Source organism: Geotrypetes seraphini, chromosome 3 (assembly GCF_902459505.1).
Source record: "Geotrypetes seraphini chromosome 3, aGeoSer1.1, whole genome shotgun sequence".
In the NCBI taxonomy this organism is placed as follows: domain Eukaryota; kingdom Metazoa; phylum Chordata; class Amphibia; order Gymnophiona; family Dermophiidae; genus Geotrypetes; species Geotrypetes seraphini.
In genome coordinates this window covers 163,751,648-163,769,106 of record NC_047086.1, presented here as the reverse complement: position 1 = coordinate 163,769,106, position 17,459 = coordinate 163,751,648, and the positions used below count along the sequence as shown (strand labels likewise).

General features: G+C 45.6%; 1 protein-coding gene across 2 annotated transcripts in view; it reads left to right on the top strand.

Moving 5' to 3' along the window:
• Positions 1 to 1,615: 1,615 nt before the first annotated feature.
• The window catches only part of LRP11 (LDL receptor related protein 11), a 58,016-nt gene continuing 42,172 nt past the window's right edge, over positions 1,616 to 17,459 (top strand). For both annotated transcript variants that reach the window (XM_033939914.1, XM_033939913.1), the window contains exons 1-2: positions 1,616 to 2,319; positions 9,881 to 10,038. In XM_033939914.1, coding sequence (XP_033795805.1) covers positions 1,722 to 2,319; positions 9,881 to 10,038 — 756 coding nt within the window. In that variant the 5' untranslated portion in view covers positions 1,616 to 1,721. The remainder of the gene's footprint in view (positions 2,320 to 9,880; positions 10,039 to 17,459) is intronic.

Genomic DNA, 17,459 nt, shown 5'->3' with positions numbered 1-17,459 from the left:
TGACTGACAAGGGGACACTCCAGGACCGAGTTAAGAAACACCGCTTTAGAGTATCTCACATTAGGCCTTCTTTTGCTGTGTTAGGTGCAAATTAGTGTCTAAGGCAGCTTAATAATGGGCCCCTTAAAGAAATGTGTGATAACTACTACTAATACTACTTATCACTTATGTAGTGCTGAAAGGTGTACGCAGCACTGTACATTTTGATATTTATAGATAGTCCCTGCTTGGAAGAGCTTATAATCTAACTTGGACAGACAAACATGACATATAGGGTTGGGGATGCAGAACTCAAAGGTGAAAGGAGTTAGGAGTTGAAAGCACTCTCAAAGAGGTGGGCTATTAACTGGGCCTTGAACACTGCCAGAGATGGAGCCCGCTGCAGGCATTCGGGCAGCTTGTTCCAAGCATATGGCACTGCAAGGTAGAAGGGATGGAGTCTGGAGTTGGCAATTGAAGAGAAGGGCAAAATTGGAGAGGCTTACCAGCTGAGTGGAGCTCTGTTGTAATAGTGTTGCTATGGCTCAAAACAGCGCTTTTTGCATACCACTGGGGTAGCCAACTCCATCACAGTCCAGCAACAGTGACACTTGCTTAGCCTCATCCTCTAGTGATGACCATCTCTTCTTCCATGCTCACTCCCTCCTGGTGCTGGCAATTCTCATTAGCATAACTGTGGCAAATATTAGGGTACTGAAATTAGGAATAGAGAAAGAAGTACAAATGTGACTATGAGATTAAACAGTATCTCTAGAAGGGACAGTCAGGGAAGGACAAAAAGGAAAGTCACCAATAGCAAGCATGGAGAAATATGTGTGATCCATAGGGAGCCAGAATGGACACACTTCTCACATGCAAATAGGAGCATCACAGGACTGAGTAGGGGAGGAGGCAAGGATTGACAATAAATGTAATAGAGGGTGGAACAGTGAAGAAGAAAACAGAAGGGTCACCACCATTAAGAAGGGAAAGGGATTTCTGCCTTTTTGTGGTTACAATCAAAGCAGTTTACATATTACAGTATATGCAGGTACTTATTTTGTACCTGAGGTAATTAAGGGTTAAGTGACTTGCCCAGAGTCACAAGGCAGGAGTGACAGCACTAGAGAGGAGTAGGGAGAAGAAGTAGCACCACCACCCTGGAAAAAAAAGCCAGTTTGTTTAGAATTGCCTCGGAGTACAAGAGGAAAGAAAAAACAAAACAGGCTACGGATAATCATTGCACCACCCAACTAACAATCCACATACCTTAAAGATCAAGAAAGACAAAACAGAATGAATACAAAACCAATTGGTTTGTGATCTTTAAGGCATGTGGATTGAGAGTTGGGTGGTGCAATGATTATCGGTAGCCTGTCCTTTTGTTTCCTCTTGTACTCCCAGGAAATTCGAAATAAACAATACATAAAACCAGAAAGCTAGCCTTAGCCCTGTGACCAGACTCGGGGTGCTGTCCACCCCTGATGGTGCTGAGATCGGGACTGCGCTCCGCTGTGACGTCAGAGTGGGGAACAGGAGGGAGACCTCTCTGTGCTGGGGGGAGGGAGCTGTTACCCACCACAGGTGCTGATCGCTCTGACGGGGGAGGGGGAGGGGGCGCAGGGTGAGAGGTAGGCGGAGGCAGATCACCAACCTGCGCAGTGGCGGGGGCGTGACTGCTTCCCCCCCCCCCCACTCCGCCGCACATCTCAGACCGGGCCGTGGGGGGGAATCGGTACCGCATGGCCGGGACGGCGGGGCGCGAGGTGGTGCGGCGCGGCGGGGCTGTCTTGCTGCTGCTTCTCTTCGCTCCGCTGTGCCGCTGCCCGGGAACCGAAAGCCGCCGGCGCCCACGCTCCCCGGAGCCCGAGCTGTCCGGTCTGCGCTCCCGGATCTCCGGGGTGGAGGAGCTGCTGGAGGAGTTCCGCCTGCAGCTGCAGCGCCAGGGCGAGGAAGCCGAGCCGGAGGAGGAGGAGGACGCGCTCGGGGCCGCCGCCGCCGCCGCCTCCCCTTGCGCTCGCGGCCGCTTTTCCCTGGCCCCGGACTCCATCATCCGCACCAAGGACTCGCTGGCGGCCGGCGCCGCCTTCCTGAGGGCTCCCGCCGGCGTGCGGGACTGGCGCCAGTGCCTGGCCGCCTGCTGCGGGGAGCCGCGCTGCTCGGTGGCCGTGCTTCAGCAGCCGGAGGACCCTCCGCCGCCGGGACCGAGTCCGGCCCACACCTGTTACCTCTTCGACTGCGGGGACGCCGGAGGCCGCGACCTCTGCAGCTTCTCGCAGCACCGGGGCTACACCAGCTACAGGCTGCAGGCCGCTCGCAATAGGACTCGGCCACGGCCAGGTAAGGAAAGCCAGCGCTTGCCTCTCGCTCGTCCGGTTATTTATCACATTAAACTTAAGTCAGGCCTATCTGTTATTTAAGGGGGTGGGGGAGGGAGAGATGGTGGACAGATTTGAAGAGAAAAAAGGCCTTTTGCTGCTTTCTTAGGCAGACTGCATGTTAATGGCAATTTCTTTCTTCTGCTTGTGCGTGGAGTTCCCTGCCAGATGGTAGCCATGAATAGTCTGTAGGTTAAACTGTACTTGCTGTACAAAGGCAGAGGAGCAAACGATGCATAGACAAGAACAATCCTTTATCTATAATGCCAGCATTTTTTTTTTTGAAGCAAGGTGAACAGCATAAATAAAGGAAAGCCATGAATATGGAATTCTTAACAACCACTATTGTTTAGTAAGAATAATATTCCAGGAAATTTTTCATTGGTAGCTGTATTCTTTTTAAAAAAAAAAAATATAGTGGCTTGTTATGAAATAGATTAGGTACCTTTCCCTTTCTATTAACTGGAGAAGAAACATGATAGCTAAGGTACAAATTCAGTTTAATCTAATCTAATCTTTGGTTTATATACCAGGTCATCTCCTAATGGAGCTCGACTGGTTCACATATAATTAAGACTAGAGTACATAGCAGAAAACATAAGAGAAGGAAGAGCTAATTAAAAACTAAAGTACATAATAAAAACATAGGAAAAATAACTATAATATTATCATTTCGTTGAGACTGTAGTTGAACCTTTAAAAATTGCGAGAATAACAAAGTTTTCAGAAATTTACGAAATAATTGCAGCTGGCCTAAAAGCCTAATGGAGTCAGGAAGTTGATTCTAGATCTCTACAAACTCAAAAACAAAAGATCGACTGAGCTTCCCAGCAGACTTAATTCCCTTAAAGGAAGGGAAGGCTAACTTATATCTTTGTGTGTTTCTCAAATGGCAAAGTCTAAGGGGATTCCAACTTGCTGTGAAATTCTGAAGATCTGATCTGCACTTATTGATGATTTGACAAAGCAACAGGCTACAACATAAGACATATGGGGCCTGATTCACTGTCTATGCATATCCCGCCCATTTTTTTTTTTTACAAAACTGTAGTGTGGTTTTAAAAGCTCCGATGCTCATAGGACTTCTCCCCCCCCCTTTTTTTTTTTTACAAAACAATAGCACATTTTTAGCGTTGGAGCCGTTACCGCTGCAGCAGGCGCTAAAAACTGCACTACTGTTTTGTAAAAGGGGCTAATGAGGGGAAAAGAGCTTAGGGAATGGGGCACAAGTGATATATAAATTCAGTATTTAGATACCAAGAATAGCTGGACAGCAGAGGGCCAAAGTATTGGAATTTTAATCCAGGAACCTGCTCTTTCTTTTTTCCTTTTATGTATGTAATTAGGTTTTTTTTGCTAACAAAGCTAGAAGGCCAATAGACAAGGGATACAAAAATGTTTCTATAAAGACAAAAGCTAGATTAAAGTGCAGCTGAATATGGACTCCAGAGAAAGTAAAGAGCTTTAAATAACTGATCTGCATTTAGAATCTGCCTGCCTGGTACTTGTGACTCAGGTTGGTCACTGTCAGAAACTGGATGCTGGGCTTGATAGACTGTGGGCTGACTCATGGGCGGGGCTTTAGGCTCCTCCCTCTATATACTGGGATACAAAGGGGAGGAGTCTAAGGCTCTAATTGGCTTGAGTGAGCCAATCAGGGCCCTAGACTCCTCTCCCTTGTATCCTGGGATACAGAGGGAGGAGTCAAAGGAGCCAATCACTGTTTCCATCGCCACCACCTCTCTTGGGATCCATTCCAGGCATCCATCGCCCTCTCCATAAAGAATAATTTCCTTACATTTCTCGAGTCTACCACCCCTCAACCTCAAATTATGTCCTCTGGTTTTACCATTTTCCTTTCTCTGGAAAATATTTTGTTCTACGTTAATACCTTTCAAGTATTTGAACGTCTGAATCATATCTCGCCTGTCCTTTGACCTTCCCAAGACCCGCCAATTTCCACATCCCCTTTTTTGACTCACGTAAAATGTAGGCACAGCTCCTGTGCCTAAATTTACACACATAACTTGTAATTGATTTTAATCTGCACCAATAACTGCTTGATAAGCCAATTATTCTTGTTCAATTAAAAAACATGCACAATTTGGATTCATGACCAAAACTGCACATTAAGTTTTTAGCACTTTGGGGGTAAACCTTTCACTTAAGGTCAGACAAGTAGACTTCCTCTCTGAAGACTCTTATCAATTCAGTGGACAGTCACCCCAGTGTAAAATTTTCCATGAGATGACCAGCAATCTGTTCTAGCAGAAACATATGTCTGTTCATCAAGAATTTTAACCAGCTTCCCCTTCAAAGTGACCCAACTCATCACTGTTCTGTTTGGCTGGAGATTCAATAAATGCAGGCAGCTCCACTGCTCTCATAGGCTGTATTCACTGAACAGCAAAATTTAAGATGACACGATCCACTGTTTCCATGATGAGGTTTACAAATAGCCCAATCCAAAGAATTAATAACACCAGAACATAAGCATTGCATTCCATTCAGCATTTTATAGACCTCTTTCATATCTCCCTTCAGCTGTCTCTTCTCCAAGCTGAAGAACCCCAGCCAGTTTAGCCGTTAGTTTACTGTTTCATTTGGTTTACTGAGGAATCATCATTTACATTGTGCTTGTGCTTTTACTTTTTAATTTCAACTGCAAACATCAGATGTAACTGAGTACAAATAGCAAAAACTGGTGAATTGATTACTTAAGTAAAAGTAAAAAGTGTCATCCTGTACTTAAGTACAGTAACTAATTACATTTACTTAATTACTATACAACACTGAGAACTGGTCAAGCTTATAGTGTTAGTAGAAAAATGATATTACAATAAGAGATTCCTAAGAAAATGAAAAAGTCACGGGATAGGAAGCAATGTTCTGTTGTGGATTAGGAATTAGTTAACGGACAGAAAACAGAGAGTATGGTTCAAGGGCTGTGGATCACTGGTTGAGCTGCTGCCTGTGCACCCAGAGGTTGTGAGATCAAATCCTGGTGCTGCTCCTTGTGACCCTGGGCAAGTCACTTACGGTTATCCTCCAGTGCCCACTGCTTTGAATCTAATGGAGGGAGGGAGGAAAGAGAGAGTGTGAGAGACACATTGGTGTAAGGGAGTAATAAAGTGGAGAAGCTGGGCACAGGGGATATACAAAAAGAGGGGAGATGGTAGGCATGGATGGGAGTATAGGAGCAGGGACAAAAAGGGAAATGAGGCATGGGGGTGGTATATGGACACAGGGGTAATGCTAGACATGGGAGGGTATATGGACACAGAGAGAAGATGGCTAGACATGGGGAGAATAGAACACAGAAGGAAGATGCTGGACAAGGGGATATAGAGGAGTGATACTGTACACAGGGGGAAGTTGTCATAGAATGGAGAGATGATGAAGGCAGGGAGATGGGCACAGGGGAAATACTAGAAAGGGACGTATAGGAGACATAGAAAAGGGAGAAGCTGAATAAGGGGAACAATACATACACAGAGATAGAAGATGAATGGTGAGCATGAAGAAAGAAGAAATGTCAAATGGTCAGGAGACCCTGACAAGTGAGTTAAAAGAAGACAAAACAAAACAGTGCCTGAGACCAACAAGAATAAAATGACGAGACAATAAAAGGTAGAAAAAAATAATTTTATTTTCTATTTTGTGATTAGAATATATCAGATTTGAAATATGTATTCTGCTAGAGCTGGTGTTAGACATAACTGGGGACTGCAAAGTCCAGGCTGTGCTTCTTTAGCTTCCAGTTGGCTTAGGGCTCTCTCTGTCCAGGAGATAGTTGCCCTAGTTGCTCTCCCCTAACACTAGTCCAGCCATGTGTGACTGAAGTATTCTGTTAGCTTGATTTTTCTATGTAGCATTCTGTAGTAATTTGACTTCAGTTTTCTCAATAGTGAGAGGGGATATTTGTGAGGGGGAGGAAAGGGGAAACAGGAGTTTTATTGATCCTTGCTCTGTATTATTTGTGATTTATAAAATGACAGTTGTACATAATATTGTTTCTTTTTATACTTTAATAAAAATAAGTTCAGTATAAAATCATAACTAACTGAGGCTTGTGCAGATGGGATCAGATGGTTTGCAGGGATGGGGACTGAGTTTGCGGGGATGGGATGGGGACTGAGCTGGCAGGGATGGGCCTGAGCTTGCAGGGACAGGGACAAATATTTTCCCCGTGTCATTCTATACTTGGGCTCTTTTCTGGTGTCTCTTAAAGGGGCAGTATTAAACCTTTCAGTTCTGGAGTATCCTAGATTTAATTCTGTGCTTAGGGGTAGGATTGGGGAACTGATAAGCGCATGATTCTGATATGGAACTACGCTCCGCCAGGTTCTTCTCACAGTGCCCTTGATATGAGACCTAAAGTGATGGACTGGACTAAAAAAACTGGTTAAGTAAGGATAGAGGTAAATGGTGTTTGGTTCAAGGAAAAGGATGTTAATGGAGTGCTACAGGGATCTGTCCTTGGGCTGGCTATTTTTTAAACATCTTTTTGAGTGATATTTTGGAAGGACTGTCTTTTTGCAGATGATACCAAACTCTGTAATAGGGTAGACACGCCGGAGGGTGTGGATAACATGAGGCAGGATCTAGCAAAGCTTGAACAATGGTCCAGCAATGGCCCAGTAATTGACAACTAAGATTTAATGCTAAAAAAAATATAAGGTTATACACTTGGAATGCAGAATCCAAAAGAGCAGTATAGTATAAGGGGTGAAGTACTTCTATGTACAAAAGAAAAGCAAGACTGGGAGGTAATTGTGTTTGATGACCTTAAGGTGGCAAAACAGGTAGAAAAGGCGAAGGTCAAAGCCAGAAGGATGCTTTGGTGCAGAGGGAAAAGAACGGACATAGGAAAAAGGAGATGATAGTGCCCCTGTATAAGTCTCTGGTGAGGCTCCTTTTGGAAGACTGTGTGCAATTCTGGAGATCACACCTTCAAAAAGATATAAATAAGATGGAGTCAGTCCACAGAGGGCTGCTGCAAAATTGGTTAGTGACTTCAATGTGTAATGGAAGAGAAACAGAAGACAGGGGATATGATAGAGATGTTTAAATATGAAGGAAAACTCTGGAATGAGAGGGCATAGAATGAAGTTAAAAGGTGATAAGCTCAGGAGTAATCTAAGGAAATACTTTTTTATTGAAAGGGTGGGAGATGCATGGAATAATCTTCTGGTAGACATGGTGGAGACAAAAACTGTCTGAGCTCAAGAAAGCATGGGATAGACACATGGGATCTCTTAGGAGGAGGATGAGATTGTGGATGCTGGGGATTGACAGATTGGATGGGCTATTTGGCCTTTCCTGCTGTAATGTTTCTATTAGGAAAGGGATAGTAAATGATACCAAGAAAATTGTAATGCCTCTATATTGCTCCACATTGAATACTGCGTTCAAATTCTGGTCACTATATCGCAAAAAGATATAGTGGAACTAGAAAAGGTTCAAAGAAGAGCAACCAAATGATAAAAGAGATGGAACATCTCTCATAGTAAAAAGTGGGCAGGTCAGGGGTAGCACTCGGGAGAAGCCCCATGTTATGGTGATACTGGCATATTCAGTGCCAGCACCCTCATATCTGAATGGCCTGATTTAGAACAGCTCAAAAGCTGTCCTAAATCAGGGTGCTGAGTTACACAAGTGCCAGCTCTGAATATCAGGCCAGCAGCAACATAATTATTTTTAAACAGTAAACTGAGCGCTGGATCCCCAATCCCCCTTCCAACGCCCCCCAATCATGGCTCCTCTTTCCCTCCTCTTTCCCTCCCCTTCCCAACCCCCTGATTACAGCCCCCCCTTGAGTTTCTATTACCCCTCCAACACCAACCCCCCCATCATGGACCCTATTTCACTCCCTCCTTCCTCAGTCTATGGGAAAATCCATCCCTCCTCCTCTTGAGGGCCCCGTCACCCCAGCTATCCAGGTAGGCCCAATTCCCCCCAAGCCTACTTTCATCTCTGGTGCTCCAGCGGCTTTGATGGGGACAGGAGCGCAGCCCCCTCGCTCCTGCCCCTTGTGACACCTTTGGAAAATGTCTGCCACAACCTCTTGTGGCAGCTCATGGTACTACAGAAGTACTATACTATAGAAGTACTGTGAGCTGTTGCGAAAGGTTGTGGCAGCCATTTTGCAAAGGCACCACAAGGGGAAGGAATGAGGGGACTGTGCTCCTGCCCCTATCGAAGTTGTTGGACCCCCAGGGATGTAGGTAGGCCTGGGGGGAGGGGTTCCAAAAATATCTGGACTGCTGTGAGGGTGGGGACCCTGGGGGGAGGGAAAGGAGGTCAATGATAGGGGTTGGGAAGAGGATCAGGAGCTATGGGGGCGTGGGGTTTCCAGTAGAGGGAGGTAAGGATAGATTTTCATATGGGTGGGGGAGGGGGAGGTGAAGAGGGGCCTTGATTGGGAGGGTTGGGAAGGGGATCAGGCCTCTGGACATGGTCTTGCGCTAAATATCAAAGCATAATTTTGCCGGTGGCGATAAGCATTTACAAAAATGCTGATCACCGCTGGCTAAATATCAGGGGGCAAGTATTGACTTAGACCAGCCAGTGTTTGTTGTCACACCTAAAGATAGACCTATGAAGGCCTAAAACACAGTACTCAAAAATAAAGATTCAACATGGTGCTGTGTTTCAGCATATCTGCCTGCATCAGGAGTCCAAAAATTCTAATGTTTTCAGCATTAATGTAAATAAGAAAGGTAGTCAATCCAGAATAGGAATATTTATGGCAAAAAGTCTATTCCTTCAAAACACACCTGGGCCGGATTTTAGAAATGGCGCTATAAGTTAGGCAGTGGTAGGCACCCTACCACCACCTAACTTAATTTCTTTAATTGGTTTTAATCATTGCGATAATTGCACCGTTAAAAACCAATTAAAAGCTCGTTAAAAAAATAAGACGCTGGAATTGTGTCTAAGCATGATGCCTAACAGCGCCTAAGGTGTGGTTAGGGGCAGAGATGATCTCAGGTGTAGCCATAATTCTCTCTCAAACTTAGGCGCCTGTAATGTAGGCCTTTAAAACCCTGGTCTACATTACCAGTTCCTAAGTTTGTCTATAGCTGTGATTCTGTTCATTGCGCCTATGCATGATTGTCATGCGGACAGTACTGTTTGTTTAGTAGCCATCACCCAATGACCCCTCTTGTTTTTCATAGGGGCATTTTGCTTCTCTTTTGGTGTGCCATATGACAAAAGGGCTTTCACCTAAGATTTGGTGTGCCAATGTAGGTTTGTGTTAGGATTCTATAATGGCTTAGGCGTGCCTAACTGCTATAGAACTGGCACTAAACATGCCTCAATGCAGCACCTACATCAAGACACCAAGTTATAGACTTGCTTCTATACTAGTTAGGTGGGTTTCAAGAGCTGGTTTTGTCATCACAAAAGCAAGTAGTACAATATAAAGGTGCAATCAGGAAACAAGGAAATAATTTAAGTGTTTAGCAAATGTGACTATTTTATATCCTTCAATTAGACAATTTCGTATTTTGTTATAGGCAATGATGAGCCTCCACACAGCAGCGCAGGACAAGACGTGGTGGTACAATTGCCTGTAGACCAGGTTATTTTGGATGGCCGAGAAAGTATAGATGATCATGGGATTATCCGTTACGAATGGGCTTTGGTTTATGGTCAACCTTCAATAAATATGAAGGTATGTATAACAAGCATATAAAAGAAACAGTGAATGTGACCTAAATTTCTAGGATGCTTTGATTCTTCATATAAAAGACTTGACACAAACATATTTCAGCCCTATGGCCTACATAAAAGAGTTTCTATTTTTTTATGCTGGTTTAGTTAAGAGCCCAATAGCTCTTAATTAGGCCTTGAAAACCCTTGCCTACATTTCTGGTGCTCCACAAAAGGTCAAGTCGCTTACTTGTGTCAATGAAATGAAGGAAAAGACCTTAGAACATCACACCATAGAACACGTGGAGGGGCATAATAAAAAAAACATCAAAGTCCCCTTTTGGCCTAAGGCCCTAAATGCTGAAAGTAGCAGCAGAGAAAATGTCCATTCTCAAAAAAAACGTCCAAAATGAGGGGTTTTTTTTGAGAATGGCCTCTACATTCAGCAATTTAATTGCCCAGACCACCACTATGTCTAAACTTACAACACATTATCAACCAAAAAATTGTCCAAGTCCCAAACAAGTCCAAAACAAGACCTTTTAGGCGAAGGAGGGGCCAATCCTTCGCCTAAAATTGGATTCTGTAACCGGTGTCTGTCAAAAACAACACCTGTTACAGAATCCCTCCCCCCCACGCAACTATCGTGGCATGAGATCGCGATCCCCACCCCCCGAGCTTCTGTGACCCACGGCAGGAGAGATGCCCAATCTCTCCTATCGTGATCCACCCCGAACCCCAACACAATACTGGCAGGAGGGAGCCCAACCCCTCCTGCCGAGAAGCACCCGCAACTCCCCCCTAAAATATGGGTAGTAGGGATCCCAGGCCTTCCTGCCCGCTGCGCACCCCCCCAGCAAATGCCCCCCAAACCCTCGATTGGCCCCCAACCCCCAATTGGCTCCCAATCCCCGATTGCCCCCAAACCCTGCTAACCCAGCCCATGTGCCTAAGGCCCCACCCACAGGAGGGGGCCTAAGGCAACTGGGCCAATTCTGGTTGGGGCCTTAGGTGCCTAGCCCAATCAGGCCCTAAGGCCCGCCATTCGGAGGATGGCGGGTCTACTGGGTGGACGGGCTTGGGATCCATCCATCCGGCCAACTTACTGTAAGTGAAGGGAGTGGTCGTGGAGCTCGGGGGCCGATTGGGGGTTCATGGGGGGCATTCGCGGGGGTGGTTCGCCAGGGGCAGGAGGGCCTGGGATCCCTCCTGCTCTTATTTTAGGGGGGTAGGGGGTGCGCCATGGGCAGGAGGGCCTGGGATCCCTCCTGCCTGAATTTTAGGGGGGTGTGGGGTGTGCTGTGGGCAGGAGGGCCTGGGATCCCTCCTGCCTGAATTTTAGGGGGGATGGGGGTGTCACAGGTGTGTCTCGGCAGGAGGGGTTGGGCTCCCTCCTGCCAGTATTGTGTTGGGGTGGGAGGGATGGATTGCGATCGTGGCAGGAGAGATTGGGCATCTCTCTTGCCGCGGGACACAGCAGATCGGGGGGTGGGGATCGCAATCGTGACAGGGGAGATGAGCCATCTCTCCTGCCGTGATCGTTGGTGTAGGGGGGTGGGCAGGTTGCCGGGGCTGCTGAGCTGATCAGCAATCAGCTCCTCAGCCCTTTTTCGGAACTTACACCTGTTTTGACTTGGTGTAAGTCAAAATGTATAAGTTCTGACTGGGCAACCTGTTAAAGGTTTTGGTTATACTTGCTGTACGACTAAGTCTAGGTCGGCCCCCCCCCCCCCCCCCTTTCCCCTCCTCTAAAAACACCTCTTTTCGCTCTAGGCGTTTAGAGGCAGGGGAAAGGCCTAAGCTGGTTTTAGATATGTTTAAAACCAGCTTTGATTAGGTACTTGGATGATCTGGCTTTTTGATCGTCCAAGTACCGATTTATGCCACTTTTTAGAAGGGTGGGATTTTTTTATTATGAGCCCCATAGAGTTCTCTAGTGAGAATAAGTTGGTGGTAGATATCATTCATGAGTCAAAATCCTTCATACTTGGCAAAAAACTCAATTTTTATATATTTCTTTTATGAATTTTTATTTTATTTTTCTTTTCATTTTTTAACTGTTGTGTACCAAAATTCCTCACAATTAAATTAAATGCCCACGTATCTCACTTAAAACATGGTGCAATATTGAAAATGCTGTATAGTAACAGCTAAAGTGCAAAATAGCAACTTATCAAAGTACAGTAAAACCTTGGATTGCAAGTAACTTGGTATGTAAGTGTTTTGCAAGACAAGAAAAACATTTTATTAAATTTTAACTTGATATACAAGCAATGTCTTGCAATACAAGCACATATAGTATGCACACATCACAACTGAGCCGATGGTTCTGCTCTCTGACGCTGCGGGAGTGTAGTGACTATTCTAAACAAGCAAAGTCTTGCAATACATGCGTCACATCATCACAACTGAGTCATTGGTTCTTCTCTCTCTAACACTGCGGGAGCGTAGTGACTGTTCTAAATGAGTGAGGTCTTACAATAGAAGTACATACAGTATTTTGTATTAAAGTTTTTGGGTTTGACCGCGTTCGCTGGGATTTTTTGTTTGCTACTCTGGATAAATATAGCTTTCGTGGCCGTTTTATCTCGGCGAACCGTACCCTTTATGCTGCTCCCCAGATATTCTGTGGGTCAATGGCTGTCGCTCTTCTTTATTTGAGATTCATACGGGTACCCGTCAGGGGTGTCCTTTGTCCCCTTTGTTGTTTGTGTTGGCGCTTGACCCCCTCCTCCGTGATATCTATTCGAACCCGGTTATTAAGGAGGTTCAATTGGGGGAATGGAGTTTTAAAGTAGCTGCTTATGCAGACGATCTTTTGGCTTTTCTGACTGACCCTTCTCCTTCTTTGCAGGCTCTTTTGGAGACTATTGGAGAGTATGGAGACTATGTAAGGAGACTTAAGTCTGAGGCCTTGCCTTCCTCCCCGGCTCTGCGGAATCGGTGGGGCGCTTCCTTTCCTTTACGATGGGCCTCAGGCTCCTTTCGGTATTTGGGGGTCTATCTTTCGGTCTCCACGACTCAGCTTTATTCGCTTAATATTCCTAAGCTTTTGGCTGATACTAGGGTCCAGCTTGAGGCCTGGGGTGGCCTCCCTCTTACCCTACTGGGCCGTATATCTTTGATTCACATGGTGATTTTGCCGCGCTGGTTGTATGTGTTCCAAACTTTGCCACTTCGTTTGTTGAAAAAGGATCTTACGAGTTTACATCATTTACTATCCCGTTTTTGTTGGAATTCCCGTAAACCAAAAGTTTCCTTTCATTATTTGGTGGGTGGCTGGACACAGGGGGGCCTCGGACTTCCTGATTTTGGCCTTTACAATGAAGCTTGTTTACTCAGACATTTGAAAGACTGGATCCTGGGTGAACATCAGCATACTCCCTTGGATTTCGAAAGGGCTTTCTATGCTCCTCACTCCTTGTATAGCCTCTTACATTTGCCTACTAAGGACCTTCCCGCTGTGTTCCGTGGGTGTGTTACTTTGACATCTATGCGTGCTGTGTGGGGGAGCTTGGTCAGCAGACTGGAAGGGGACCCGCGTGTGTCCAATCAACTTCCCCTCCGAGGGAACTTGGCCTTTCCTCCGGGCCGGGATAACCCTGCTTTTCTTGGCTGGGCTACTCGAGGCTTTTGTCTCATGGAACATCTGTTGACGGAGGAGGGCTGTTTAAAGCCTCTAGCTGCGTTTGGGGATCGTTTGGGAGGGTGCTGGGGTAATACTTTTGCCTATTGTCAAGTGAAGCATTATATTCTTTCTCTCCCGTGAGATCGGCTTGCTTTTCCGTTGGGGGTGCGTCTTCGGATTTTTTTTGAAGGAGTGGCGGTTTCTTTTCCGTGTCGGTGCTATATAGGGCCCTGTCGGAGCTCATGGACCCTAAAGAGGTATCGCGTGATCTTCACCTGGATCTTAGTGTTTCGGATATTTTGTGCGCCCTGCGGGGGGTCCCTCGTTTGATCATGGGGACAGCGTATTGTGAGTGTTATGTTAGAGTGATCTTTCGGGCCTATCTCACTCAAGTTCAATTGCATAAAATGGAAGGTCTTGACTCCCCCCATGCCTGAAATGTGGTCGAGATCCTAATACTTTAGCTCATTCCTTTTGAGATTGTTGGACTATACAAGCTTTTTGGAAGTCTATCGTTCATTACTTCCGAGGCTTATTTATGAGCTCCATAGTGGGTTCTTTTGAGCAGCTGATTCTTGATCTGCCTGGGGCTTTTCGCGGCCTTCCTAAAGGAGGTCCCCTTTGGTGTCGTAAGGTGTGTCTCCTTGCTCGTAAATGCATTTTGAAATCCTAGATTGTTTCTGAGCCTTCCTCTTTTTGGACCTGGAGAGCTCTAGTGCATGATTTGGCTACGTGGGAGGCCCGAGAGGCCGTTGGCTGTCTTTGCCGCTGCCGTCGTTTTTTCCTTGTGTGGGGTGTCTATTTGGACTCCTTATCTCCTAGAGGTCGCAGTCTCCTTTTGAATCCTCTTGCTTAGGCTTGTTGGGGTTTTTCGAGCTTCCTCCCGGGATCGGTCACCGCAGGTCCCCCCTTTTTTTTTTTTTTTAATTTTGTTTTGATACCTGCCAGGGGCTACCAGAGCACAGGCACTTGGCATTTTTTTTTTTTTTTTTTGCTTTATTTTGTTCTCGGGGATGGTGGGGGGAGGGTTTTTGTATAGGAAGTTCTTGCTGCTTGGGTGGGGGTTAGGGGTTGGGGGGTTGCTCTTCAGGTTTCACCTTACCAAACGCGCTGCCTTTTGTATTGTTGGCAGCTCTTTCTTTGATGTTGCTGCATTTGTTGTTTGTTGTTTGGTATTCTTCTTAATAAAAACAGATTTGAACATAAAGTTTTTGGGTTGTGGAACGAATCGTCTGAGTTTCCACTATTTCTTACCTTTGTCATCTTGATTTTCATATAAGCTCTCTATCAGCTGAATTATGTGTTTGGATATTCCCATTTGCACTAGAGTTCTCCATAGTTTATTGTAATCCACACAGTCAATAGCTTTGCTGTAGTCGATGAAGCAAAGGTATAGAGGGTTTTGGTGTTCTTTGCTCTTCTCCAGTATTCATCTAACATTGGACTAGGACTCGAGCACGAGTTGATGGCACCTAACAACCTTTGTCTCCCAGTTTCTGCTTTCCTCATCTTGTCATTTTCTTCCTTCCATCCACGGTCTGCCCCTTCCAGAAACTGTCTGCCAACCACCTTCCATCTTTCCATTTCTCCTCCTGCGCCCTTGGTCTGGCATCCATCTTCTTCCCTCTGTTCCCCTCAAGGTCTGGCATCTCTCTTCTTTCATTTCCCTTTCTCTTCTCATTTCCTCCACTCAGATCTGATATTTCTGTCTCCTTCCCCCTTTCCCCCCATGCTCTGGCAGCTCTCTCTTCTCTATTTTCTTCTTCTGTCTAAATTAAATTCTCTCTTACTATTCAGTCCTCAGTTTTTCCCTCTTTTCACTGTGCCTACCCACAGATTGCCACCTCTTTCCTTCAACCCTCCACTATCTCACTAACTCTCTTCTTCCCCCCATCCAGCATATGACTTTTTCAATCTCCCCTCCTTCCATCCAGTAAGTGTTCTCTTTCTCCACTTCCATTCAGCATCTGCTCTTCCCTCTCAACTGATATCCATCTGCCCTCTTCTCTCTCTCCCTTCTCCCCACTTACATCATCTGCCCAACTGCCCCTTTCTCTCTCTTCCACTCTGAGCCATCACCCCAGGCCCATCTCCCTCTCTTCCCTTCACCTTCGCGCAGGTCACCACTTACTCACAATATTCTTTGGAGGGTTTGCGGCCTGTAACCCTCACCACCACCTCCTTCTCCTGTTCCTCCAAGGGTTTCCGACCTCTGCTCCTCCACTTCTCCCCCTCAGCCCTCACTCCTCTTCAGCTCCTTCTTCCCCACTTTGTCCAGACCCTGCACCCCCTCTATGGACTTCTCGGAGGGATTGCAGTTTGTAGCACCCTTCGCACCACCAGCTACTCCTCTTCCTCCTTCCCACTGCGCCTAACATCTGCAGCAACCCCCCCCCCGGAACTCCCTCTTCACGCATCCCAGAGCCGCCCCTCCCACGGCGCTTACCTGCTGCGGAGGCTCACGCTTCCATCCCATAGACGCGGAGAAGAACGCTCGTACAGGCAGCGGGTAGCAAAATCAGCCACAGCACCTGCAAGCAGTGCTCAGCCCAAAGCTTCCCTCTGACTCGAACTGCCCAGGCAGAAACAGGAAGCTGCGTTAGAGGGGAAGCTTTAGGATGAGCACCGCTTGCAGGTGCTGTGGCTGATCTTGCTGTCATCGGTGGGGGAGGTCCGATCTTGCTGTCATTGGAGGGGGCCGATCTTGCTGTCATCGGAGGGGGGCTCGATCTTGCTGTCATGGCCATTTAAAAAAAAAAAAATGGAAAGGTGACGTTGAGTGGGCCTCCCTCACAATTTTGGGCACTAGGCATGTGCTTCCTGGGCCTATCAGTTAATCCTTCCCTGCTGAAGGGTGCTTTCCCCTATAACAGTCTCCGAAAATAAGCAGGAAAAAACCCCATGAAATTTTGTGTTGTATTATTTGCCTATAATAGTGCACAGTCTTTCAACAGAGTACACAATATGTGCAAAGGTGCTAATTGCACATGCACAAACCATTCCGTATGTACTCTTAGGCCCCGAATCTATAAAAGATGCCTACAGTTAGGTGCTTAGATCAGTGTGCCTAGCCAATTTAGGTGTCTAATTTAATTTTCTTAATTGGCTTAAATCAGCACCGTTAATTGAAAGCACCATTACAAAAACAATTTAAAATCTGTAAAATATTAATTAGCTAGTAGGCCCCTAACAAGATACTGAAATTAAACTCACTTCTCAAGAACTCGCTACTTATTTCATCGAAAAAATTGACAATATCAGATCCACATTCACTATAAACTCATTAGTTAAATCTGATCAAGTACTAACGGAGCTTAGCTCATTTTCTTCAAAATGTTCTTTATTTAATATTCCTACTTTAGCAGAGATTGAAGCTACTTTAAAAACTATTAATTTAAAAGGTTCCCAAACTGATTCTATTCCTCCCTTCCTCCTTAAGCGATTCTTTAAGATTTTCGGACCAGCAATTCTTACCCTGGTTAGTAACAGTCTAAAAAAAGGTATCATTCCTACGGTTTGGAAACACTCAATTATTCATCCGATCATTAAAAATCACAAAATTAGTCCTGAAGATATGTCGAACTACAGACCGATAGCCAATATTCCATTTTTATCTAAACTAACTGAGAAGGTGGTGTTTAACCAGATTTCAGATTTTATCGAAAAAACTAATATTCTTCACCCCAATCAGACTGGCTTTAGGCAACATCATTCTACAGAACATTCACTAATAGGCATGACTACCATTATTCACTACTTTCTAGACCATCATCAATCAGTTCTCTTAGTTTCTTTGGATCTTTCGGCGGCTTTCG